The 23,447-nt window shown below is 43.3% G+C and overlaps 1 protein-coding gene across 1 annotated transcript in view; it reads right to left on the bottom strand.

Annotated features, from left to right (window-relative positions):
• Kif6 (kinesin family member 6) overlaps window positions 1–23,447 on the bottom strand; it is a 317,253-nt gene that overhangs the window by 65,167 nt on the left and 228,639 nt on the right. The window contains exon 15 of the mRNA XM_028882504.2: window positions 17,318–17,373. Within this exon, the coding sequence (XP_028738337.1) occupies window positions 17,318–17,373 (56 nt within the window). The remainder of the gene's footprint in view (window positions 1–17,317; window positions 17,374–23,447) is intronic.

Below are 23,447 nucleotides of genomic sequence, written 5' to 3' on the forward strand. Positions count from 1 at the left end.
CAGAGGTTAAGAGCACTGACTGCTCTTCCAGAGGACCTGAGTTCAATTCCCATCAACCACATGACAGCTCACAACCATCTGTAATGGGATCTGGTGCCCTCTTCTGGCCTGTAGTCATACATGCTGTATACATAATAAACAAACAAACATGCAAATAAACCTTTTAAAAAAAAAGAGCTTGTAACAACTGAGCTTTAAAAAAAAAAAAAACAACTTACAATTCAGTAGTGAAGTCATCCAGCTCTGGTCTGGCAATGAATTTAACCATCTGTGTAATGGAATCATTTGTTCTTATAGTGGCTGTTGGCTATAATGGGAATCCACTGGCTTCCCTAATGTTTCACTGACAATCTTTGCAGTGCCATTTATGGGGACATGGGTCTCATCTTTGGGGCAGTGTTACAGTGAGGTAGAGTAAATAGCTTCCCAAAGCAGAATAACATTTTAAAAAATAGGTAAACTAGTCTCATCCACAACCCTCATACATTTTTCTCTTTCTTTCTTTCTTTCTTTCTTTCTTTCTTCCTTCCTTCCTTCCTTCCTTCCTTCCTTCCTTTCTTTCTTTCTTTCTTTCTTTCTTTCTTTAGTAGACGGAGAAAAGCAACTGTCTTGTTTCTTCCAAAAATCTTAAGAGAAAATTAAAGTAAGTTTCAGGCTGGAAGAAAACATCTGCTACCTATTCCATAGGCCAAGGCCCGACATCCAGAGCACACAGAGAGCTGCTGTGAATCAAAGAGAGACATCCACCCAGCTAGTCAGCAAAGGGCACAAGGTACGGGGAAAGGCCTGTTAGGAAAGCTGTTTGGGAAATGCAAATGAAGACAATAATGATGAACCACAGCTCTGCTCTCCAACTGGCGAGAACTGCCACAGTTGACATGGTCGCACTCAAGTAAATGTACGGGAAATGGGTGCTGCTGCACACTGAGGGAGTATAAATCAATGAAGCCCTTTGGGTTCACGACCAGGGAATTAGGCAAATTAAACATGAATGATATCGTGTAGTGAGTATTCGCGCCACCAGTGACCTTGGGCTACCTGGCCCGATAGAGGTGGTGCTTCTTGTCTGTCTACATGATCTCTTAAGAGGGAAGAGAAAGGGAGGTTGTGCTCTCTTGGGTGGTGAAGACAGGATCAGGCGGCATGAAGTAGTGTGTGGTCGGTCCCCAGCTTTCCAAGGACTCTGTAACTGGATTTGCCGTATCCTGTATTTGTGAGTATATTTCCCTATTTTATATCTTAATAAACCTCTGATACCCCTTAAACAGACTTTCATGGAATTCACTTACTAGTGGCGCCCAATGTGGGCAAACCCTAAATGCCCCTGCCAGGGCACACAGTCCTGCACGGCAATACCCCATTCGCCTAATTGGGGTCTGAACTCCATCTTGCAGAGCCCAGCTAGGCTGCTTCACGTGGCTACTAGCTGGCTGCGGAAGCTCTCTCAAGTTCAGCAGCCCTGTGCCTCCTGCCTTACTGTCTTCAGGTGTCCCAGCTAGGAACACAAAGGCACCTAAGCATTTCCAGCTCATTCGGAGCCCACTTCTGGAGCCTGAGTCAGCCTGAACCAACCTGCTTTGGTATGACACCTGCTGGCCAAACATCATCATTATATCCTAAAATCACCTAGGACACCTAGGACAATCTCCTGAGGATCTTCCCTCCCCCGCGGCCCCCCCCCCCTGACAGGGTTTCTCTGTGTAGTTTTGGTGCCTTTCCTGGATCTTGTTCTGTAGACCAGGCTGGCCTTGAACTCACAGAAATCTGTCTGCCTCTGCCTCCCGAGTGTGGGATTAAAGGCATGTGCCATGCTGCCTGGCTCTCCTTAGGATTTTATCTGAGGTAAATTACTTGATAATTTCATTCTTTAAACTGATAATTTATTTTTATTTTTATTTTTTTTTAAATTTGTAATCTTCTTTTATGGCAGTGGCAGAAATTACCATGCAGGAAATTAAAATTTTTCTCACTTTTGCTAGGGATGGAATTTTAGATGAGATATGTGGCCTACCTGTGATGTATATATTTTTAGCTATAGTTGCTATCAGTCTGGAAATTCATATCATATCCTTAAAAATGGATTGATAACAGTGCCAAAAATGAGAACCTAATTGAAATTATACAGACTTTGCAAAGTGGTAATGAGAAATTGGCTGGAAAAATCTATTCCTTAAATGTGATAATGATTAGTTGTCATGAAAACTTCATTCCATGGAAATTGGTTAAAAGAAGTTATCTGATAGAACATCACTTTTGGAAGGCAACTTACATGCCATACAGATAATTTCTAAGGATGACAAAGTAGCATTGATGGATAAAATGAAATCTTAAGAATTACATATGAATGATGAAAACAAAAACCTGATTGATCTAATGAAGTCGCTGGAATCATTTACTGTTCAGGAGATTCAGAATCTATAGAAGGCAGTGACAAATTGATTTCAAATCTTAGAAGGACTTGTTAAAACTGATAAAAAGAAAGCTAAGGCACAGATGACAGAGTTAGAGGGGATTTAACCTCACCAGTACCTTACAGAGTTAGAGATGAACTGCCTAAAGCGGTGAGCTCACCTGCTATGATGTATCCTGTTACTGTTTGTGGAAAGCCAGAAAATATCAATTATCCCAAAGGATATGCAGATTGTAAATGGGAGCCGATACATATGAGAGACTTAAAAAATATTAAGGAAGCAATAGTCTCCTATGGTATGCATTCAGCATATGTAAGACAGTTGCTGAATATGTGGTCTTCCAGGAATAGAATCACTCCAAATGACTGGAATCAATTAGTCTCAGCAGTGTTAGAATATAGTCATCAGTTACAGTGGAAAAGCTTGTTGAGAGAAGAAACTAAGGCCCTTGAACAGCAAGGTAAGGGGTGAGATTTTGAGATTTCTCAAGATCAGATTCTTGTGAGGGCTGTTTTGCTGACATAAATAAGTAGGCTTACCTTTGATGCACATACCTTGTTCCTATGCCATACAGCAGCCTTAAATGATTGGGATAAGATTCAAGAATCAGGAAAAAGAATTGAGCCATTTACTAAAGTCATACAAGGCTCAAAAGAACCCTTCACTGACTTTTTGCAAACACTGACTAAAGCTGTAAGTAGAATAATATCCGATTAAGAAGTTAGACAAGTACTAGTTTAATCTTTGGCTTTTGAAAATGCTAAGTTAGAATGCAAAAAGATAATTGCATCTTTAAAGGCCAGATCAACACCCAGAGAAGTATGGACCCAACACAGTCAATATTGAGTCTCATAACTGTAGTGATGAGGCTTGGATAGGAGAGGTGATTTCCAAAGGCCTGAAGAGATGTCAAAGTGCCAGATGTTTTAGTTATGGCAAACCAGGCCATATAAGAAGAAATTGCACACAGGGTGCTCCTAGAAACAATTTTTCTTCTAAGAATAACCCAAACAGAAGGCCCCAACCTTCTGGATTATGCAGAATATGAAGCAAAGGCTGACATTGGACCAATAAATGCAGATCAACAAGAGACAAATAAGGCAACACTTTACCATTGGGAAACACCTTGGGGGCCTCTTGCAGGCCCCCAAGTCAAATGTGGTCAGGTCATTCCCAGTCACCATAGAGAAAACTCCCCCCCTCCTGGAAAAAAATTAGAAGATCCAGTACCTATTGTAAAAAACCATACAACTCTGGATTGTAGAATATCTTTGGAAGATAAATCAAAAATTTCAAAAAAAAACCCACATAAAAACAAATTTTGGCAGACTTTCATAAATGATCAAAGACCAAAGCTAAGGGTATGATTCAATAACATTATAATTGAAGGTTTGCTGGACACAGGAGCAGATCTGAGTATAATTACACCAGAATCATGGCATCCAAATTGGCCTCTTCAGGAAGTGGATGTTCAGTTCTTAGAAATTAGAACTCTATCTCAGATAAAGCAAAGCACAAGATGGGTTGAATGTACAGGGCCAGAAGCACAGACAGGAGGGCTGAGGTCATATGTGCCAAACGTAGCAGTGAGTCTATGGGGCTGAGATCTGTTACAGCAATGGAATACCCAGATTAACATTTCTCCAATCTCAGAAGCAGACCAAAAACCAATTCATGTTTCTGGGAATAATATAAGACACTATAAAAAATAGTGACCATGCAGGCTGTACAAAAACAGGGCATAACAGCTGTTGAATTCTCAGAGGTACCAGGGGCCTTACCCTTGAAATGGCTAACTGACAAACCTGTCTAGGTTGGGAAGTGGCCTATGACACAAGAGAAACTATAAGCTTTAGAACAGCTGGTTCAGGAGCAGCTAAATGCTCAACATATTGAAGAATTTACCAGCCTTTGGAATTCTCCTGTATTTGTTTTTTAAAAAAATCTGGAAAATGGAGAATACTGAAGAATCTGAGAGCTATAAATAAAGTGATTAAGTTGATAGGCTCTCAACAGCCTGGAATGCCTCTGCCTTCTCTGTTATCTAAGGGATGGCCTATTATAGTTATTGACTTAAAAGACTGTTTCTTCACTATACCTCTACAAGAAAAGAATGGGGAAAAATTTGCCTTCATGTACCTACTTATAATAATTTTCAGCCTGTTAAGAGATGTCAATGAAAGGTTCTCCCACAGGGAATGTTAAATAGCCCCACCCTGTGCCAATATTTTATGCAAAACTGTTGGAAATAATTTGTGTATCATTTCCACAATCTATAATTTACCATTATATGGATGATATCTTATTAGCTGATTCAAAAGTAGACACTTTAGAAAAAATCTTCAAAGAAGTAAAGAAAGTTTTTCTGGGGATATAAATTACTTCTGAAAAAAAATACAAAGAGAAGATTCTATTAATTACTTAGGATATAAGATAGGTCTACAAAAAAAATTAGACCCAAAATGGTACAAATTAGGAGAGATTGATTGCTGACTCATAATGATTCAAAGATTACTAGGAGACATTTCCAATTTATGGTTCACTTATTGGGATAAGTCCTGATGAACTGAGTAATTTGTTCAGTACCCTAGATTGGGACAAGGACTTAAATAGTCCAAGAGAATTATCAGCTGAAACTGAGATAGAATTGTCTTTGGTGGAAAAGAAATTATAGAATGCACATGGGATTGTGTGAATTGAGAGCTTAACCTCATTCTGGTTATATTACCCTCTATGCAACCCCCTACAGGGATCTTGATGCAGAGGGAAGATATTATATTGAAATGGATATTTCTACCACATAAACGGAGTAAGAAAATAAAGATATATGTGGAAAAAATTTCTGATTTGATTTTAAAAGGAAAATTAAACTTTGTCAGTTGACAAGAATGGACTCAGCAGAAATTGTAGTACCTTTTACTAATGAGGAATTTTCCTCCTTATGGAGAGATAATGTACACTGGCAAAGAGCTTGCAGTAATTTTTTGAGAGAGGTTAACAACAGTTTATCCCCAAAGTGAGAGAATTAAATTAATAAAAAGAAGTAGTTGGGTCCTTCCTCACATTGTATGGAGAACACCAATCTCTGGAGTTCCTATGCTCTATACTGATGCATATAATCCGGAAAAGTAGGATATAAATCAGGAAACTTAAGTAAAGTGGTTCAATGCCCTTAAAATTCTGTACAAAAGTCAGAACTATATATTATTCTTATGGTACTAATGGACTTTACAGAACTCTCAATATAGTTACTGACTCTCAATATGCAGAAAGGGTTGTTTTACATATTGAAACTGCTGAATTTATTTCTTATCAAATAGAATTAACTTTGCTATTTATGCAATTACAGGAAATAATCAGGATCATTATTATATGTGTGATATAACATACATCAGATCCCATACAGGTCTGCCAGGTCATCTAGCACAAGGTAATGATAAAATTGATTGATTATTAATATGAAGTCTTCTGGAGGCCTTAGAATTTCATAAAAATCACCATGTCAATAGCAAAGATTTGAAAAAGGATCGCTCCATCACTTGGCAACAAGCCAAGGAAATTGTAAAAAAAAAAAAAATGTCCTACTTGTTCCATCTTTAACCAAACTCCATTACCAGCAGAAAGTAATCCTAAAGGCACACACAGAAATGAAATTTGGCAGATAGATGTGTTTCATTTTGCAGAATTTGGAAAATTAAAATATGTATACTGTACAATAGATATATTTTTAGGATTTCAATCGGCAACTGCTTTGAGTTCTGAAAAGGCTGGTTCTGTAATTACCCATCTATTAGAAGTCACAGCCATAATGGGTATACCTGTGCAAATTAAGACTGATAATGCTTCAGCATATGTCTCCAGTAAAATGAAACAGTTATTTGCATATTATAATATAAAGCATACTACAAGTATACCACACAATCCTACAGACAAGCAGTCATAGAAAGATCTAATTGCACTTTAAAAGAAATGATGAATAAACAGAAATGGGGAATTAGAACCCTCAAGCATAGACTGCATAATGCCTTATTGACCTTGAATTTTCTTAAAGCTAATGAGAACGGAACACCAGATGCAGAGAGACATTGGACAATAGAAAAAAACAACTCAATTAAATCAGCCTGTGTACTTTAAAGATGTGTTGACCTCAGAAGGAAACCAGAATATGTGTTACATTGGGGGAAAGGGTTTTGTTTTTGTTTCCACAGGAAAAGAAAAGCTATGGATACCATAAAAATTAATAAAGATTCGATTCGAATGGAGAAACCTCTTGATGAGGAGAAGTAAAAGCTCATCCACCCATGTGACCACTCTACAAGTTGTAAGAAAAACTCAGCAAATAAGGGTTGAGGCAGGGTTCTGTTTCTGTCTTTACAGAATAATAGAAATACCCATCTTCAAGAAATCAAAAGACCTTAGACAGCTGGATGTTTAAATAACGGCAAAATCTCATTACCTAAACATGCATATCTCCTTACTTGTAGAAATATTGTAGTCCCAAATCAATTATAATCAAAGCTGGCATTGGAGTTGGAGCATGGCTCTTTCCTTCTCTAAATTCAAGCATGTCATTAAAAGGAAACATTAAGAGTTTCTGTCTCATATCAGAAGAGCCACCTGGTGTGGGACAGAAGAAAACCAAAAATCTAGGAACTACTGTTGTCAAAATTCTATTTCTCCCCATACTTATTCTTGACTCTTCGGAAACTTTCTTTCGATAAAGTGCTATCCTGAAATTTAGACTTTCCATTTGACATTAATAATGCCTAAGTTTTCTGCAGTGAACAATACATTTTCCTAACAGCGATCTCTGAAAGTCTCCTGAAAGGAGATGGACCCCACAGCCTCAAATCTACCTGGTTCTTTTTTTTTTTTTTGGTTTTTTAAGACAGGGTTTCTCTTCGGAGCCTGTCCTGGATCTCACTTTGTAGACCAGGCTGGCCTTGAATTCACAGAGATCCACCTGGCTCTGCCTCCTGAGTGCTGGGATTAAAGGTGTGTGCCACCACCGCCTGGCTCTACCTGGTTCTTAATGATGCCATTGAGCCAATAAGCATCACTCATAAGCATCACTCAAAGATTGGCGTTGGACTATACACTGTTTAGGACAGTTCCAAGGTGGCTAGATGAGATGGTCCACCATCTTACACCTCTAGCCAGAACTTCAGAAAAGCTTTACCCATTACTCTGAGACTGGCTACAAATGCTACAGCTAGTTCTAATGAGACTTAACCATTGTTTTAGTTTTTTACAGGATCCCACAGAGATACCTCCTGAACAGCAGGAAGCAATTCTAAGAAAACAATGCCCCCTGTCCCACCAGGTTTTTGTCTTCTCAGGGTTATGAATAATTTTATCTATAAGGTGTTGGTTATAAGTTGAATAGGGTCAGGGGGTGGAACAATAAAATTTAGACTCAGGAATCTCTTTTGGAAAAGAAAAAAAGGGGAATAGATGGGATAGAGTAATAAGGTAGATTACTGTATATACTAGTGAACTAATTTAGTAACTATCAGTTTTAGATCATTTGCACTGGCGTGGATTCTTGTATATCGATACAAATGTAAAATTATTTTTGTATTCCTGTTTAAGATAATTTGTATATTGATACAAATACAAAACTATATTTATCATATTGTAAATACATTCCTACTTGTTTAAAATATTTTTGTATATTGATACAAATGTAAAATTATATTTGTCATACTGTATATTTGTTCTACCTCTGTTTAGGATATTTTGTATATTGATACAAATTAAGAATATCGTTGTCATATTTTACTATATATTTCTACCTCTGATTTAGATATTTTTGTATATTGTCACAAATTAGAGGTCATTGTCCTTATACTGTACATCTATTTGTAGATTATTTATTTATTTATTTATTTATTTAGGCTTTTTCAAGACAGGGTTTCTCTGTGTAGTTCTGGTGCCTGTCCTGGATCTTGCTTTGTAGACCAGGCTGGCCTCAAACTCACAGAGATTCACCTGGCTCTGCCTTCCAAGTGCTGGGATTAAAGGCATGTGCTACCTCCACATGGCTGTTTATTTTTATAATGTGAAGCCTTAATCTTTAAGCTATTTAGGTTGATAAGAATTACAGGTCAATAGTCACCCATGCCTGTCATAGTCATATCAAATTAGGTTTTCTAGATATACAGATATATAGGTCAGAGAGATAAGTAATCTTCAAACACTTCATAGACCTAGAGAATATGGCATTTAAATGTTTTAATAACTTAGAATTCTGTTGACAACAGACATGATTGCTCCTGGCATCACCTATCTACTTCTGAGAGAATGTTGGGCACCGAAGGCACTCCATATAAAATTTGTCTTCTTCTTGGCAAAAATGGCCTGTTGGGCAAAGAACTGCCCTTGCCTTTGTTGCTGCCAGCAAGCATGCTGTCCGTTCTGGATGAGCAGGACATAAGGAAAAGTGACTGCTGAACCTTGCCAAAACAGTGGAGGACAGTTTTTTTTTCAAAATTCCCTGCTTCTGACAATGGTCTGTTGGGTATTCTAGGCCTGTAGCCAAAAGTGGATGCCCCAACGTTGCAGAGAAACACTGAGTGATGTCCGGGCAGCCAGCTCTCTCTGTCATTTCTTGCAATTTTTCAGAAGTTGCTTGCTTGCACTTCCTGTTTACTCAGAATATTATTTTCCTTCTCAGGTCTTTGATGGGGTTGAAGACTAGATGGTTACAGTTACAATGCTCTCATATCTTAGCTAAGAACAAACATACCATGTACTAGATTTAGATTCTTCAGGACAGGACAGCTATTGGAGTAATCTGTAATTTGCCATCTACCTATGGTCTGGACATTTAGTATGTGTACCTTGCTTGATGTTGTTCTTCTTGGTTGTAGTTCCATTTTTGTTTGTTATTACCCTTTCTTTCTCCTGGACAATACTTGATAATTGTTCTTATTATGTATAGTTTTGTATTAGGCCTAGAACCTTCTTATTTAGACAAAAGGGGGAAGTGTAGTGGGTATTCGCTCTGCCAGTGTCCTTGGGCTTCTTGTCTGCCTACGTGGCCTCTGAAAAGGGAAGAGAAAGGGGGTTGTGCTCTCTTGGGTGGTGAAAACAGGATCAGGTGGCATAAAGGAGCATGTGATCGGTCCCCAGCTTTCCAAGGACTCTGCAACTGGATTTACCATATCCTGTATTTGTGAGTATATTTCCCCATTTCATATCTTAATAAATCCCGGACACCCCTTAAACAGACTCTTGTGGTATTCGCTTACAATACCATTCCTCCCTTTTGTACTATGTCTTCATATCTCTCCCCACCAACACTGACATCTCTATGCACAAGTGCATGCATTGTTTTTATAGAAAAAAGTATAAACAAATATAAACAAGCAGTGTGATCGATCAGTTTATTCACCACCAAAAATCAATGTTACAGCCATATACGAATGGTTCCATGAGAAAGCAGAGGATGGAATAACACGTGAATGGTCTTATTTGTAAGTTGTCTGTCTGTCAGTCTGTCTATCTGTCTCTATTATCAATCAACCAATCTTCTACTTATCATCTATCTATATAGCTATATTATTTGTCTATCATATTATCAATCTATCTTCTAGCTACAAATGCATAGAAGAAGATGGAGAGAGACATGAAATGGTTGCTAGTGGCTACACCCCTCTGGAGAGACAACAGGACTGGTACTTAAGAGGAAGTAAAGAGGGTCTTACATTTTGATACACAAGCAACAATCTTCTCTTCCTCCCATCATTTATTTTATTTTCTGAGGCTTCTGTTATCTTTAAGTAAGTATAATATGAAAATATTAAGAAGAAAACTCTAGGGATAAGCAACATGGAAGTTTTAACTTGTGGCTGCTCTCACTAGTCTGACGATACCTCACCGTAGAGTGCTCTGGCCAATCCAGATGTAGTCCTCCTTGGTAAAGTGTCCCTTGTGTGTATACTGCCCTCTGTCAGTTGTGAATTAACAGTCCTCATAGGAGACAGGCTATCACTAGATTGCAGTTTGTGTGTTTAAGTGCTGTCCTCTCCTTTTACTTCACGATGGTTCCCAGATGCAAGGATGATGAGGCTTCCTGTATCACTAAAAGAAGGATGACATGCACTAGTGCAGTCCTAGCCTTAGTCAGGAAAGCCTCATCTGGCAGTGGAAGCTGGTCAGAGCAGAGGCTTAGAACCTGAGGAAATGCTGAGATAAGGGGCTGCTGAGTTTCGATCCTAAAGGGGACATCTATATCATCCACTCTGAGGCCAGGGCACCTCACAGAGAGGGTTAGCACGACCTGGCGCTGCAAGACCCGGAGGATGGGAGGAGCACTATAAAGTACTGTCCTCCAGATGTGGCACAGTTGATGAAATCAGAACACACAGCAGCTGTGGACACCTGCACAAGACCACACAGGACATGACAGCAGTAGGGCCATCAGGAGTCAGAGGGAGACGAGAGGAAGTGATGGGGGACATGCTCACAATACACTGAATACCAGTAAGAAACTGGCAAAAATAGAAAACTAGTAAAAGCCAAAAAAAAGGATCCCTATAACATAATAAATATTTTGTGAATGAAAAAAGAAACCTCATCCTCATAGATTTATTAAAGTATACTGGTAAATGACTTTATTGTATTACTAGTTCTTATTAATCTTGAAATGTACTTAATTTATACATTAGTTAATGAAAGATCATAGATAGATATGCACAGAAAAAAAGCTTGGTAAACACCCATGCATGCACGCACGCATGGTCTAATACTATGCATAATTTTAGGGATCCACTGGGGATCCTGCGGCAAACCCTTCACTGGAAATGAAAAGTTCTGAAGTTATGTATGAATAACGCATCCACGATTCATTCTACAACTGAAAGACAAATGCTAACCTCCGAAAGCATCTGTAACCTTCTAAACCCCAGATCAGAGGGGAGAGCCTCGAGCAGGGAGACCCTTCCCCAGTGCAGACTCAGTCTTCCCCCTTCCATCAGGCTCTGCCTTCTATCGGAAGGCTCCTTTTCTTTCCTTATCAACTTGAACTTGGAGAAGATAGATGCCCCTGCTCCCCTCCCCGCCATGGGCAGTGCGACAGTAGTGACTTCCTGTTTTCTCCTCTGTTGTGAGTTTTCCTGCCTTCTGACTAAACACTGATCCTGGAGCCCAGCAGAAATGGGGCTCAAGGTTCTGGCTCTGCTCCTTCTTAGGTGCAGGCTGCTGGGCAGGCTAACTAACTTCCCTCAGCTGCAGCTTCCTCATCCATACCCAGGGAATCACGGCGGCACCACTCAAGTCAGCCATCGTGACTAGCTGGGACTGGGTCTCTCTGACTCTCTGGTCTCCTTTGTTTACAGCACAGACTTTCAGACAGCTCCAGGTTTTAGAATGTCTTCAAGTCCTCCTGAGTTCTCTTGCCTCTGGCCACCCTGAAAGAGGCATCAGGCAGCTGCCTGGGCCTGTGCTGTCTTCCCCACACAAACTGCCTGGGCTGCCCTTCCTCCATGAAGGCCTGGTTAGCAGTGCAGGCTGCATGTGTCTGCATGCATCTCTGCTTCTGGAATGAGGTCCAGCGGCAGACCACTACTAGGAGGGAGTGCCGGGTGACTTGCCTACGTTGAGCAGGTTTCAATAAGCTGTGGAGTAAACACTGGATTAGAGGATGGGTCTGGTCTGGAAGGTCACGTGACTAAGTGAAATTGGTAGGAAACTGAGGCTGTTTCCACCATGAGTGGATTGGCGGCCATGTGAGCAGAGGCATCTCAGCCCTGTTTTCTCTTTTGGAAGCTACTGGGCACCCTTCAGCAAAAGGTTGGTTAGTTTTTAGGGTGGTCAAGAAGGAACTCAGCAAGTCCCCTGCTACACGGGGTTCCCTGTTTAGCGACACTAACGCCCTTACCCTCTTCTGAATGCTACCATCCCCTCCAGCCAAGGGAAGACAGGGGAATACCCCTGCCCTCCATAAAAATGGGGTCTCACCAACTCTTCCAGGGCAAGTCAGGAAGCTAAGATTAAAGACAGCTGATCTCCCTTAGGAGCGTGCCTAGCTCCGAGGGACCACCCACTCAGGAAAGCCGCTGTCCCCTGGCATCCCCAGCTGCCTGGGTGACATGCAGTTGACACTTTACTGTGGGCTTTTTTCTGATATCTAGATGATGGTATCCGCCGGTAAAGCTATTTCCGAAATATAAGAATAGAAATGATCAGGTCGCGGCTCTGTTAGGATGAGATTAAGACGCATTAGCCTCCTCCTGAAAGACTTGAAAGTGTTTTCTTAGGAGGAAAAGAGGCATTTTATTTTAAGACATTTCATTAAAATGGAAGAGGTATCAGGAAAACTGGTTATTTCAAAGATATCCTATTTTGAATCGCAGCTTACGCCATATTCCACAGTAAATCCTAAATGAATTCAATGCGAGAAAATGTTAACACTAAAAAAAAAAACTATAAGAATATTTAGACAAGTGTTAAACAGACACTTAGCAATGAAGTCCCCCTGTTATTAGTCAAAATGACCCTTCCTAGGTGCAAAAACATGGAGGAAACCATAAAAGAAATGATCAGTAGATGTGGCTGTGTAAAATAACAGACCATAACTGTCTACATAAAGACTGATTGATATTGGCAAAACAAAGGGACAGTGGAGAGGTACTTCACGGAGAACCGAGAGATTAAGAAAGTGATGCTGGGCCAGCGAGATGGCTTATGGTTAAAGGAGCTTGCTGCCAAGTCAGACGGCCCGAGTTCAGTCCCGGGACCCACATGGTGGAAGGAGAGACCTGGATTGCACAAACTGGCCTCTGCCCTCCACATGTGAGCCACAGCATACTCCCACGTAAAATAAACACTCGGAAAACATGTTTTAGAGGGCATGCTCTGCTCATGCCATTATAATCTACTAAAACAAGGTGGCTATTGTTATTTCTTTTCTTCGGGATACAGGGGTAGAAGCCAGCATGCAGGAGGCAGGTCCAAGAGTGAATCTCAACAGCTGCTCACAGACGGGACACACGCAAAGCTGGAGGCCGGCAGAGTCTCCCCCGTGACCAGCAGAGGGAGACGGAACTCTGAGCAATGATTTCCCACATCCCAAGTGCACGCAGCAAACAGTTACAAGGAGTTTGGAGTAAAGGAAAGAAACTGTCCAGACATGTTCCTAGCTTCTGGGGTGTTTACATTTTCTGTTTTTCTCTGGCTTGTAGCATCTTCTGCTACATTCTCTGCTAACTTTATTTTTAGTACTGAGAACAGAATCCCGAGCCCATCACACACCAGGAAGGCACTGTGCTCCTGAGCCACAACCCAAGCCCTCCATCCAATTGTCTGAATGCACTGCAAGCTTGTGAGTGACCAGCTCCTGCGATGCCATCTGCCACTGAGTTTCCTGGCTTAACGGAACCTGGGGGTCGGGGAACAGGTGCCTGGATTTACAGTCAAACTGGTTTACCTACCTACCAAGGCAGCTGGTCCTGGCCTGGTGTAGGAGGGACCTGCAGCGTGTAGCCATTCACTGTCCTTTGTTGCCAAAGATGATGTAGTCAGTGGTGGCTCACTGGTGCAGAAAGGCAGATGCCAGGACTCCAAAAAGTACAGACTGGTGCCCTAAGGCAGTCAGTCTACTGCTCCAAGATTTTGAACTCAATGGCATTTTTAGAGACAGACTGGATGGTAATACAGTGGACACAAAAGTGTTTAAAACATAATCCATGTGACCAGAAGTTGCTGATTACTCTGATGTGTGGGACAGGTACACAGATACCATTGCTCCCCCACAGAAACAAAGACCTATTAATTTTCAGGGAGATTCTAAATTGGTTACTTCTCCCAATTTTGATTTCAACTTGTTTCAAGATCAAAATTGATTTAAGTAAATTATTGATAAAGACAGAAAGAAGTGTGTTGGAAGAGCGTGTGCGCACGTGTGCGTCTGCGTGTGTGTGTGTGTGTGTGTGTGTGTGTGTGTGTGTGTGTGTGTGATGTGTATGTGTGAGTGTGTGTGTAATATGGGGAAGTGTGTTGTATGCCACCTTATTTTTTGAGACAGAGACTCTTGTTAAACCTGAAGGACACCCATTTTTGAGGTTTACCTCTTTGGCTAGGCTGGCTGGCCAGCAGGTTCCCAGGATCTTTTTGCCCCATGGCCATACCTGGCTTTTATGTGAGTGCTGGGGATTTGAACTCAAGTCTTCTTGCATTCACAGCAAGTGCTCTTAACCACTGAGCTGTCCCTCTAGTACTGGCAATAGTTATCTACCTAGTTAGTCGGCTTCTTAAAGAAAGGAAATAGGAAAGTTTTATCATATAAAAATTAGATACTATTCGGCTACTAGTGAAATAGAAAGTGTTCAGGAATCTCTAAGGATGAAACTCAAGACATAGCTGTAGGTCACAAAGTCAGAGAAAAACAAATTGCACAAGGAGACAGTGCCTACTTGAACTTTAAACATACGGGTTTGTTGATCTGTAGTTTCCTCTGTGGGCCAATTACAAGCATACTCCCTGGCATCTGATCCTGCCCAGAGCCGGGATGTGGCTGTGCTGGGGGCAGAGCTGAGTCACCACCCCAGCCATGGCATGGTCCATCTGTGCTCTGCTCCTACCTTTTAGAAACTTTGAGTATGTGCTCAGATCATCCTTCAGCTCTTTCAATTCAACCTGCCATCTGAATGATGCTGCACTGCGGGCTTTTCCCTGTGGCTAGACAGTACAAGTGTGTTGCTCAACAGTCAGGCCGGCTCTTCACGGTCCCTCACCTTGGTCCTCTAGGGTCAAGAGGACAGTTTGAAAGGTAGAGTTGGCTGTGGAGTGGGACATTGGCTTTGTTTATACCGCTGAACGAGCTGCTTTCTTGGCGTTACTGGAAGCTTAAATCTAGGCATTGATATCAGTTCCACTCAATGTTTTCTGGGGGAAATAAAACCCTGATGCTTACCTGCCAGGAGTTTCTGATAGCATGTCTGGATCCTCTTTGTATTAATCACAAATATATACTCAGTCTGTATAGGTCAGGTATAGTCTTCACCCCTTAACCCCTTTGAGAAGGGGGTGAACTGGATCTGATATGTGATAAGCGGGATGGGCAGGGCCACTGTTATATTGTTCTCTATTCTAAAGACACATTTGTATACCATATTGTAGAAAGGAATCTGGTATGTGCATATTATTGGTGGCCTAGTATGTATATATGGTCGATAATTATAATAAAATTCTTACCAAAGCTCTGAAACCATTTTTTTATATAGAAATATTGATGTATTGTTGCACACATACATTCAGTAACGTGATCTAATGGTGAGTGTGGTCACTGCTTCGGTGTTCAAAGCAGGAGAAGCATCAGAGACACTTTCCAAAGGCTGTTCCACTACACAGGTGCCACCAGGTCCACACCATTGCTTGCCCCCACCATCAATGGTGCTGCTAAATTCCAGCAAAGTTTGTTTTCCTATCTATCATAGTTTCATTTCTGTCGCTGTGATAAAAATGTCCGGACAAAAAGCAACTTAGGGGAGAAAGTGCTTATTTCAGCTCACAATTCCAGGTCACAGTTCATCACAGAAGGGAGTCACCGTGGCAAGAACGTAAACCACCAAGTCACATCACATCCACAGTCAAGAGCAGAGAGAGATATGCAAACTGCTCACTTCTCAGCTCACTTTCTCCATTTTTACATAGCCCAGGACCTGAACCTAGAGAATGGTGCCACCCACAGTGGACTAGGTCTTCCCATACCCATTAATGTGATCAAGACAACCCCGCCACTCACCCCAGACACATCCACAGACCAACTTGTTTTAGAAAATTCCTCTTTGAGACTCCTGTCCTAGGTGCTATTAGATTGCGTCAACCTGAAAATGAAAACCAGCCATCACACCATTCACACTCCTGGGCTCCGGATGAGGACAGGGACGTCCTCTCTGTGCAGGTGTGGCTTGGGGTCTAGCTGCTGCAGCCCCTTCTTGTACAGTCACAGAGGGGAACTCTTCCCTTGACTTAGACGGACTGAGGTGATCCTGGTTTTCTACACTCTGTAGAAGAAGCCCGAGGGGACACTCAGAGTGGCTTCTAAGAGGGAGGTGGCAGCAAGAAGGAGCCCGGGGACCAGTAGCAAACAGGCAACGGCTGCTCTCTGGAGTACAGGGGCAGAAGGGTTCCCTGTGGAGCCACTCTGGCAGGGAGATGGGTCCCGGTTGTGTTTGTAGCTTCAGATGAGAGACATTTCCACTTGCTTTGATAAAGGTTTGAGGCACATGTGTTTCCAAGTTTGTCTGTTGTCTTAACATCTCCTTTCCAGGCAAGCTCACCTAAAGGGGGAGCTCCGTGGCTGGGGGAGGCACACTGGCTGGGGGAGGCACACTGGCTCCTTTCAGCCTCCCATCTTTGGCTTTATGGATGGGGCTGAAAGTGCACTTGTGCCAAAAGATGCCCAGCACCGACTTTAGGAGCTGTAACAGCACTTCGCAACCCTGGGAGATGGGAAGTGATGTTGCTATAACTACAGGGCTATGACAGGTTGAGCTCCTGCTGGAACACAGGGCAAACTTTCTCACTGGGGTACGCCAGGCCAGTGAGCCCAGCACCCAGCGAGCCCAGCACCCAGCGAGCCCAGCATCCAGCGAGCCCAGCACCCAGAGAGCCCAGCACCCAGTGAGCCCAGCACCCAGCGAGCCCAGCACCCAGAGAGCCCAGCACCCAGCGAGCCCAGCACCCAGCGAGCCCAGCACCCAGCGAGCCCAGCACCCAGCGAGCCCAGCACCCAGCTCAGGACAGACACACACGAAAGTGCCTTCCTTAGTGAGGGTGTGTGTCACGGCTCCCTGGGCAGGGATGCAAGCTAAACTTTGTGGCTACAGGAAGAAGGCACACCACCACCCAAAGTCCACTGGAAAATGGTGAAAGAAACTTCCAGAATAACATCTGCTTACCAATCTTACTTCTTGTTTCATTTATACTTTCTCCCAGAGCCTTTGCTTCAGAAAATCTGGAAGAAAAAAGGAATAAAAACAATTTTTATTTTTTGCTAGACATCCTTTATTATATTTGAAAAAATAAGAGATGTTTGAGAGGTTGCAGGAATGTGATGAGGACAAAGGAAAACTGAAATAAGCTTAGTATGGTAGGCTATAGAAAAAGCCTGAAGTCTATGATTACATCTACTGTGAAACATTGCCTCACATAAAGTTTCCAGTCAGAGCATGGCTGGGTGGCTAAGGGCACTGCCTGCACTTCCAGAGGACCTGAGTTCGGTTCCCAGCACCTACATGAAGGTTCACAACCAGCTGGAACTCCAGTTCTGGGGGTCCAGCACCCTCTTCTGGCTTTTAGGGGCACTGCATGTACTGCACACATGTGCCGCACTACTACACGCAGGCCAAACACCCATACACACAAAATAATAATAAAAAAATCTGTTTTTAAATTGCTAATGAATAAATTTAATTTCTGATGCTTTATGGTGCAAAGGTACCAGAATGAAGTGTGGTGGTGATTTCTCTACCATGACCCATCAGCCATGTGCTAACATTATAGTTTAAAAAAATAAATCTTAAATAACATTGACTTTTTGACATATGATAGTATAGCAGAGGTCAGCCACTGACAGCCAGTCATGAGACAAATCAGATAAAGTTTTACTGGAACGCTTTCACCCATCCATCACCACTTCATCTATGGTGGCTTGTAGTTACCACAGCTGAGTGGAGAGATGTGAGAGGCTGTGTGGCTTGTGGAGCTAAAAGGTTTTACTATTTGACCCTTTACAGAAAATGCTTGCTGCCTCCTGTCACCGAAGACTATTAAACCAGACTTTGAAAATACAATTTAAGAGAAAAAAATCATAATAACCTCCCAACCAGAAATAAATATATCCTGATATGGAGATCTGTCTAGTCTTTTCTCCAGCTCATTTTTACAGGGTGAGGTCATAATGTATGCATAAGTACATATACTTATACATAATAATATAAATAATACATAAGATTTTATCCCAATATTTTTTCGTTTAGCATGTAAATTCTTCTCTATGCCATTAGAAACTCATATTTGGTGGGTTAATACTAGTCCATGAGATGGGTGTGCTGGTGCTCAGTGTTCCTGCTACATTTCCTAACAGATCTTTATGAGACATCTACGTGAGCCCAACCTTGTACTGAAGAAACAGTGTAAGACATGACCCACGGAAGGAATGAGCAGCTCTTGAGGGGACCAAGGCCATCATACATGGCCATGGTGACTGGCCATGTTGTGTCACTATCATGAAGCAGAGAGAAGAATGTGGTGCTTGGCTGGCTTGCATTTTATCTTTAGTTTGGTCCAGGACCCCAGCCTGTGGGATGGTGCCACACACAGTAGGAGGGGGTCCTCTGAACTCATTTAAACCTTTCTGGAAACACTCTCAGCAGACACACTCAGAGGTGTGTCTCCTAAGGGCCTCCAAGTCCAACCACATTGACAACAAAGATGAGCTACCACACCAAGACTTCATGAAATATTAGTTCATCTCTCTTCCCTTCTGCCATGAAATCAAAGGGGAGACCAAAACCCCACAAAAAAAAAAAAACCAACCAACTAACCAACAAAACAACTACACAATATATGGACACAGCACATATTCTGTCTTGGATAACAATAGCCACACTGTTTGAGTTTGTCTAGGAAGGGGCTATGTGTCGTGTGTAGTCAAATCACTTCATGTGTAAGTTGGGAGTGACCTGGATTTGAAGATACACAGAATTTTAGAAAACGTTCACTCTAGAAGTTTCCAAACATATAAAACAGAGAGCACGTTGGGCTAAATCCTCCCACTTTACTGACCCAGTTTTCTGCTGTCCATCTTAATTCAACAGCCTCTTCCCTCCCTGTCCTTGTCCGCCCTCCCTGAGTCTCACAGGGTTCCAGAGAGGCTTAGCTATCTTACTTTGGCCCTCATCTGCACAGCATTGCCCTAGATGCAGGGAGGGGGAGCCAGGTCAGGAGAACCAGCGCTCCGTGCTTGGTAGGAAAGTGGTGACAGTGCTGTCGCTGCTGTTTCTGCATCTGTTTGGCCTGGGACTACAGACAGGGAGTTCCAGGGAAGAGAACTGCATGTTCCTACAAGGCTAAGGACTCCACCCCTGGCTCCCAAATGAAGGCTCCTCATAGGTCATCTTCTCAGTGAGGGCCTGTCGCCTTACGGGGACCAGTGCAGAGGCATCTGGTGAAATACAGGCTTGATCAGTTCAGCAGCCATTCGTGGGGAGCATGGACTGAAGCTCCATGTGCTGTGTGTATGAATATTGACCACCACCAGGCAGGACAGGATCCTTGTGGGGTATGCTGAGCTCGGAGCTGGGGTCGTGCCCAGGAAGCAGTAACCACAGACAATGGAGGCTGAGGGGCATCCTTCCAGCAAACCCACATAATGGAAGAGGTCCCTGCAGATGGATGTTAGGGGCTCCAACGTGGTGGCTAACTTCCTCATCGTCAGAGGGAATGAGAAGATTTAGGTAACTGAAGGGATGAGACTTCTGGGAACATTCTTGAGAGAATCCTTGTCGCCCTAGGGATGTGCTATCCAAAGGTATGAGTCACTCAGGGTGAAGCTGTCGAGGAACCCCACACCTGGCTACCACACACAACTCACTAGGGAACTCAGACAGGGACTGCTCTGCCCTAGGGCCAGAGATGGTTTATTCTGGAGCCGAACTTGAGTGATCATGGCTTGGGAACACAGATTTAAGTTACCCAGGGTTTATGTTCCAACATGGAAGCAGTTCTGTGGACTTGTTTTTATGGGTAACAAGACAAAGAAAGCCATAAATCAAGGCATTAAAAAAACACCGTGGTGGAAACACCAGAGAGGAGGGTTATAGTTGGGTAGAGGGCTGGTAGTCTTCGGATGCTATGTGACCACGGTCTTAGCCCTCCCACTGGGGCAGTTAGTTTTAAGTTAATACATTCCAGCGGCTTTTATCTGTTTATTAGGATGGCAGGTCTGACTCAGAGGTGTGTAAGGAATGGTTCTTGTTAGGCTAAAGATCGCTCTCACCTACAGCATTCCAACCTCTCCATGTCCCTGAAGTTTTAATCAGTCAATTTCCCTGTGTAGACAGTTTCTTTTCAGGAATCCTCACACACAGTGGGCACATGGAGGCCAGAAGTCTGCTAAGTGTCTTTCTCAATCACCCACCACCGTATCTTTTTGAGACAGGGTCTCTTACTGAACTTGGAGCTCACAAATGTGGCTAGGCTGGCAGCCTGGTGAGCCCCACTGGTCTGCCTAGCTCTGCCTCCTCTATGCTGGGGTACAGAGGTAAGCTGCGTGCCAGGCTTTCTCAGGTAAGTGCTAGGGACCTGAACTCAGTCCTCATGTTGTACAGCAAGTACTTTACTCTCCAGGCCTTTTTACTGTGAGGGAGACCCAGCCTCCCTCCCCCTGCATTTTTCACATGCTAATGCTCCTCTCCGGTGAGTCTCTTCTACTGTCCTCTCGGGCCTGCGGAGAGTCAGGGGGTCAGGGGGTCTGGGGGTCAGGGGGTCAGGGGGTCAGGGGGTCAGCCACGCCCACCCCCACTCTGCACTTCTAGGAGGCTATGGCAAATCTTCAGCAGTTTCCTTGGCTGCTGAGAGTCCTCAAAGTCGATTTCAAGTAGGCATTCTCAAACAATAGTTCCCCTGAGCAGCAGTGTGTGTGTGCGCGCGTGCGCGTGCGTGCGTGCGTGCGTGCGTGTGTGTGTGTGTGTGTGTGTGTGTGTGTGTGTCCAGCATCGTTTTAAGAAGCAGGGGGTGCTGATAAGACTCTAATCTAATCTGTGCTTCAGAGTTAATAATTGTAGTTCAGCAGACAAGGTGTAAATATAACAATCAAATGGAAAAGTAATAGAGGTTAAACTTGAGGTCTGATGGGCACACGGGAGCTCCTATTTGTCACGGGAGCATTTCTAGATGGTGCTGTGATTTCCCCAGCCCACTTCTCCTGTTGATTGCTCTTCCATTCTGCGCTAGAAGGACCCAGCTGAGTGAAGGCGTGCTTTTTTGGTTTAGCTAATGTTATTAACGCCTTGATTTCTAGTTGCAGTTCATCTCCCTCTTCATTTCCTCTTTTGTTACTTAATGGGGACTCTGTGTCCAAAGGGTTCAGTTTGTAAGAAGTTTGACACAAAAGAAAAGCTCCCCTGTGCTTTGCCTGGGCCCTGGTATTTACAGAGCACAGGGTCGTCGCTTCTCTTCCTATTATTATATATTAGGAAGATGGCTCATGCCTTGAAAATGGAGTTATTGTGGATAACAATTACCTTCCACTGGAAAAACCTCCACTGACGAACTGATTCATACACTGTGGGCCAACGAAGGGCAAATGTTCTGTTAATGTGACATCTAATTTCTCTCCTCACACACAGGCAGCTGGACCTCCCCCAGATCTCGGGCAGCACTCAGGCATGCTGGAGAGTCCATGCTAGAAATGTGCAGGGGAGCGGGGAACAGAAAGCCTCCTCTTGGGTAGCATGGGGCACACAGGCACCCATGTGCCCTCCTGGAACCCCAGACCTGGTCTTGTACCCTGGGGAAGTGCAGAGAATCATGGAGGATTCTGGGCTACCAACAATCCTGCCGTCAGGGATGACTGTCTCTTGCTGTGGGCTAGAGGAGATTAGTTTGGTGTCAGGCAATTCAGTCTCAACAGGATGACACTCCAGAACCATTAACCACAGAGTTCACAGATGAGAGACAAGGGGAGTAAGATGGGGGACTAGCCCTCCGGTCCTGGGTGCTGAGGGACAGTAGAAGGTGAGAACTCTAAGAAGGTGAGAAACCGGATGCCAGCAGACCTCTGGTGGTTCAGAATTCCTCAGACCAACAATTGAGGGTGTGGGTCCTCCCTGCCACTAGGGAGCGCTGGAGCAAATATTTGGACGGGATCAGGATTACTTGACAAGTATTTCTATGCCAGGGCCTCAGGGAAGTCACTCCTCTGAGTATCTGGGGATTTCCCTTTGTGTCTTCTGTTGGAACACTGTTTGTTTGTTTGTTTGTTTGTTTATTAAAAGATACTTCCTGAAGTTCTCTGCTGTGGCACCTGTGTGTGTGATGATTGGTCCTTCTCAGTTGACTGGATGTGTGCGTGCACATGTATGGGTCTAGACTCACCCAGGAGACACATCTCTGGGTATGTCTGTGAGGATATTTCCAGAGAGGATTAAATGAGGATGGAGGACTCTCTCTCCAAGCTGACAGCATCTTCCAGCAGGTGGCCTGGGTTTGAAGATGTCCTGGGAAAAGGCAGCATGTGTGACTGCCCCTGACAGTCATCCACTGACACTGGACTCCAGCTTCTTCTGCCTTCCAACATGGACGCACTACCAATGACCGTCGGATCTCCAGGCTGTGGGCTTGGACTGGAGCTGCTGAATCCTCGGGCTTTGTTAACTGAATTCTCAGCCTCTTCAGTGTGCAGATGGCCCCTGTTGGACTCCCCAGACTGTATCCTGTAAACCAATCTAATAATTCCCCTTTGTGAGATGTATTCATCCTGTTCCTTGTGAGCGCCAGTAATCTCTAACAACTGAATAATCTCTGTGAAAGGGGGTAAGAAGTAGGTCCAGAGAGAAGGGGGGCTCCAGGGGTACCCCATTGCCTCTTGGCGTGAAGTAGTTCCTTAATGACTTCAATTATATTAACATTAACAGATGTAGAATTTCCTTTTTAGAATGGGCTGGTCTCCTGCCTTTTCGTTGGGTTTATTGCTGGGCAGACCTCTTTTCAGAGAGTTTTGTGTGAGTCTTGCTAATTCCTTCGCACAATGGCTGAGAGGAAGACAGGAGCATTGGTAGCATTGCCCACTGTGGGCAAATAAGATGTGTTTTCAGTAAAATCCTGATGGCTGCTTAGGTTATCAGAACTCTACCAACTGTATGGAGAAGCCTCTGAGAGACCCACACATGCTCACCCTGGATGCCATGACCCCCTTCCCCACCAGAAACAGGTCCAGACTCAAGCACAAGCCCAAACCAGCCAGGAGCCATGATGATTTTAGAGAAGGGAAAATGAAGTACATCTGCTGTGTCAGTGGTTTTTAAA

Source organism: Peromyscus leucopus, chromosome 16_21, assembly GCF_004664715.2.
Source record: "Peromyscus leucopus breed LL Stock chromosome 16_21, UCI_PerLeu_2.1, whole genome shotgun sequence".
NCBI lineage: Eukaryota > Metazoa > Chordata > Mammalia > Rodentia > Cricetidae > Peromyscus > Peromyscus leucopus.